Raw genomic sequence first — 4,855 nt, 5'->3', positions numbered from 1 at the left:
ATAGTTTTGCTCTAATACTTCACTTATATCTTTTAGAGCACGGTGGTGGATTTGTTTTATAGAAACTATTGATCTCTCATGCTTCACTTAGATTATTTTGAGTCTTAAATAGCATGGTAATTTGGTTAAAATCCTAATATGCTTGGTATACAAGATTAATAATAAATATTTCTTATGAGTGTGTTGAATACTATGAGAAGTTCGATGTTTGATAATTGTTTTGAGATATGAAGATGGTGATATTAAAGTTGTGCTGGTTGAGTAGTTGTGAATTTGAAAAATACTTGTGTTAAAGTTTGTGATTTCCATAGCATGCATGTATGATGAACCGTTATGTGATGAAATCGGAGCATGATTTATTTTTTGATTGTCTTCTTTATGAGTGGCGATCGGATGAACAACAGGTAATAACATCTCCTGAATTAGTTCAGTTAGCGGACAGCCAAAATCTGCCGATACCGCATCGTTTATGAGCATCTAACCCGAATGAGAGCTATCTACTCCCTTTGTCCCATAATATAAGATGTTATTACATCCAATTTGTACAAGAACCCTAGCTGCCGCCGCCAATTGGCTGGGCCTAGCTCATCCCCTTCTATGTTTTCTTCCTAATTTTCTGAAATTCTCACCTATTTTCTGAAATACATAGATTGTTGGGGAAATTTCGCAATACAGGTTGTGACTTGTGACACTAGATGAGATGGAAAAGAATGGCTCTGTATACCATGTAAATTGTGTGAAGCGTCTCACCCTCCAAAGAGGGCCGCAGCCCGCATGGGCTTATATTGATAGGATGGGGCTTATCCCATAGCTGCATATAGTGGGGTTTCAGTTGTAACTGGGAAGAAGATTTACAGGAGGAGATAGAGGAGAATTACAACAGAGAATAAACCTTTAACTACTCCCTAACAACTACTATATCATATGTGTTCAGTTGGAGATCTTCTAGATGTCCTTGACGTGCAGCCTTCATACTTCAACAGATGCTAGATAAATCGCAAGCTAGAACACATGTCAATTACAGTATATAAAATGATTCACTATATTACTTTGGGTAATGACGCATCACAGTATGTTGCGTTAACTCTACATAGACCTACAGACCCAAAATGAAGTGGGACAGTGTGGTCCGTATATATATAACAAAAGCAAATTAGGTGTGTTCGAGAACATGCTGTAAATTATCTACTCCAGATGAGTATCCAATATTATTCAAGAATCACTACGAATGCATTGCGATTAATTCACCGTCTTTGCATTTCCTGATATCAATATCCATGGTGGTTTCAGATGAAGAAGGTACGATGTCACAGCAGTGTCGTCTTAAAGCCTGAAAAGTAACACCATGTTATAATTTATTTTAAGCTAAAAATGCAGTTTAAGCCACCATCCGCAATAACACTAATCCTAGTCATACCTTCCCAGGAACCAGATGCAGTACCTCTGATCTCACTTTTATTTGTTGCATATTCCTCAACTGAATCAAGTTTGGCAAGCATTTCTGGGGCAGCTGCCTGCTGTAATTGCTTTCCGTCTTGCCTTCGCCGGAAGAAATACTTTTTAGGAAGAAAAGAGCAGCTCGTTTGCACTCGTCCCTTGGATAATGCTTGGTGCTAAACATAAAAACATCCGTAACATTGCGACCTCTTCTCCATGGCACAAAGGTTTTTTGCACAGCAAGGATGTCAGGAAGCAGTACATTGCCTTTGAAAACCTGAACAGAATAGCCCCATGCTACTGAAGCAGTAAGTGATCTTGAATGGTCATAGCACACTGTTTGTTGAAGGATCCTTGCTGGGTCAGCATTAGCTGCTCGGAACAAATGCTCAACCGCCTTTGCACGATCCATTCCAGGGTAAAGAGGATAGACATGATCAAGGTGGTGAAGTGACACTAAAGGAGCAAGAGGATGTGCTCTTAGAAATCCAGATATATCCCCATGAAGGTCGATCTGGTGATAATAAAATGCAACAGACCACATAAGTTCAGAATCATGCCTTTTGTGTGTGCACAATTTCAAGTAAAACCACAGGCTAGTTTCATGTTCAAAGATTGAAAAAAGAGTTTTTTTTTTTTTTGAAAAACGGCAGCCATGCTCTAGGTTTCATTGGGTGCAAAATACAGATAAAGGAGGCCTCTATTGGGCATAAAGGAAGCCCCTACATAACATTGGTTCTGCGAATTGTTAAATAAAGCAAGTCAATGGAGCAGAAAGAGATGGATACTTCAACCATGTCCAGGTCACTGTTCTGCTGCTGCTCACACTAACGTTTATTTCGGCAAAATTGCTTTTCCAATGCATCAAGATTGCAATGCCCGAAGCTTTAGGTTATCTGACAGAGACATATTCCAGTATGCCACAATGGTCGCCTAGTACTCCAAATGTGGACCAGAACGCCCCTCTCAAGTGCCATCACGTCAAAATCTGTAGAGGTACCAGCAAGGATCACTAAATCCAGTGACACAGATTTTGAACGGATTCAGCACTAGGAGAGTGCAGCAGTTAGCCAGTAACCATCACCCTGGTGGTGTAGTTCTGGTTGTACATTTTCTTTAGAAGCATTCTACAGGATTGGTGTCGTGTGGTTCGGCGTATCTTGAGGGCATGGTAGAGGATAAGCTTTTGAGCTATGCTCCGAAATAATGTATAACAGAATTCATTCAGACAAAAACTGTAGTACTTGAGAGTTTAATTCAAACCTTTGAGTCTCTCACCAATAGTTTCCCTCTATTATTCGAAGTTTGACACTAGAGACAAGTTTCCCTCTCAACAACAATCCTAGGATGAATCAAGAAAGACTGAACAGCAACATGACAATCCTAGGCAGACTTCAATTATCTAGAACAATCATTGTCGTGATTGTGATTATGAGGCATAAATAAAACATAATCAAGGACCAGGAGTACCAAAGAGTGCTTAGAAGTCCAATTCTTTATCAATTTCCCCATAACTATGAACTAGCATCCAATAGAAACACACAGTTGATTTCGCAGGAATCTCTGTCGAAACATTCCACAAGGAAATAGCAGTAGCACATGCAGAGGCAAAGAGAAATTCGGAGTAGAAGAGGAAAAAGAGAGGCGGCGGTGCACCTGGTGGAATCCTGGCTCGTGGGTGAGCTCGACGCCGAGCTCGGCGAGGCAGGCGTAGATCCTGGAGTCGCTGCCGTAGAGGTGGGGGTACCTGATGATGCAGGAGTCGAGCACGCGGGCCAGGCGCGCTGCGAGGGGCCAGCTGATGGCGATGCCGCCGCCGCCATAGGCCATGTTGAAGCCGTGCCAGACGTTCTGCGCGGCGGACTCGGAAGGCGCGCCGAGGTACCATGGCTCGTGCCAGTCGTACTTGGAGAGGGTGTGGAGGAGGTTGGGGAGGACGAAGGCGGTGTCGTCGTCGGCGAGCACGAGCCACCTCGGCGGCGGCGACTGGTGCTGCTGCTGCTGCTGGCGGAGCTCGAGGAGGAGCTCCTTGGCGATACGCGCGACGCGGACCGCGGAGGGGAGGCCCTTCCGGTAGGAGTAGGGGAAGCGGGAGGCGTCGCGGGAGACGCGGAGGTGGAGGTTCGCCGGGACGGAGGCGGCGCGGGGCGGGGCGTCGAGGAAGAGGAAGGCGCGCGCGGGCAGGCGGAGCCAGAGGCGGAGGAGCGGGAGGCGCAGCGGCAGCGTGCGGCGGGAGGAGGCCACCCCGAACACCACGTGCGAGAGCGTCGTCGGCGAGGGCGACGACGAGGAGGAGGGGTCGGCCTTGGGCTTAGGCTGGGCGGCGGCGGCGGCGGCGGTGGTGGCGGTGGTGCGGAGGGGCGTGGGGAGGATGAGGGGGCCCGGAGGGGCCGGGTGGTGGCGCGGCGGGAGGTGCAGCGTGAGGAGGAGGATGAGCGACAAGAGCGGAAGGGCGAGCAGGAGCGTCCGAAGGGGCGCGAGCGGGAGCCCGTGCGAGTGCGACGGCGTTGCCATGGACGCCGGCCCGGCCGCGAGGTGGGAAAGTGGAGGCCGAGGTGCAGCAACTGGAAAGAAGAAAGGAACCCAAACCGCCGTGCCCAACGAGTGGAATCCAGTTCGAATCAGTTTTCTAGAGGCCATAGCCCAGAGGCACGGATCACTCACAAATTTCCTTTTTCTTCTCCTTCACTGTTTTGACAGCCAGAGGGCGTGTAGATAAAGGACAGGACATTTCATGCTAATGCATGATTTTTTTTATACTATATTTAGCACGCCATAACTTTTTAGACTGGCGAATCACGTAATAGGTGCGCCAAGAAAAATAAAAAACCAATAAATAACTTCCTCTAACTAGTAAGAAGCTCGTGCATTACAACGGGACATACATGCGAGATGGGACTTGCCTGCTCTTCAATATGCTCTGTGCTCCCCGACCGCTTAATCCAACAAGCCACAATAGTTTTCCTCCCTGGTCGGTCAACTCTCTCTCTCTATCTATCTCTCTCTCTCTCCGTTGCTGACTTCTCCTCCCGCTACCGAACCCCCAGCCAGTGGCGGAGCTACAAACAAAAAACTGGGCGGGCCAAGCTAACCAAGAGCATAACTTTTTTTTGAAATTTTAACCTGTCGGGTCGCCTGTGGCCGGCTCGCCGTCGCAGCTAGTGCAGCCACATCAGATGGGGGGTGCCGGGATGGGTCGCCACTAGGCAAAGTTGACTCTAGCTCAGCTCCTATTAGCTGTAGTTGCCCCAGCTACTGTACCTCCCCGTCGGCCGGCGCCGTTCCCTAGTGGAGTACACGAGTCGTAGTACTACTTCTCTACTAGACGAGGCGTAGACAGAGCAAGGGGACAGATGTGTTAGTGGTGCTACTCTATTGGTGGCAATTGGACTCTGGCGTTTGGGCTATGGAGCATGGC

General features: G+C 47.8%; 1 protein-coding gene across 1 annotated transcript; it reads right to left on the bottom strand.

Annotated features, from left to right (window-relative positions):
• Positions 1–1,026: 1,026 nt before the first annotated feature.
• LOC125521279 lies at positions 1,027–4,131 on the bottom strand. The gene is made up of 3 exons (XM_048686343.1): positions 3,094–4,131; positions 1,418–1,951; positions 1,027–1,330 (listed from the first exon to the last, which is right to left on the bottom strand). Exons 1-3 carry the CDS (start codon positions 4,075–4,077, stop codon positions 1,223–1,225), a joined length of 1,626 nt encoding a protein of 541 aa, XP_048542300.1. The 5' UTR covers positions 4,078–4,131; the 3' UTR covers positions 1,027–1,222.
• Between the last annotated feature and the right edge of the window lie 724 nt (positions 4,132–4,855).

Source organism: Triticum urartu, chromosome 7 (genome assembly GCF_003073215.2).
Source record: "Triticum urartu cultivar G1812 chromosome 7, Tu2.1, whole genome shotgun sequence".
Classification (NCBI taxonomy): domain Eukaryota; kingdom Viridiplantae; phylum Streptophyta; class Magnoliopsida; order Poales; family Poaceae; genus Triticum; species Triticum urartu.
This window is presented reverse-complemented; position numbering and strand designations above follow the sequence as displayed.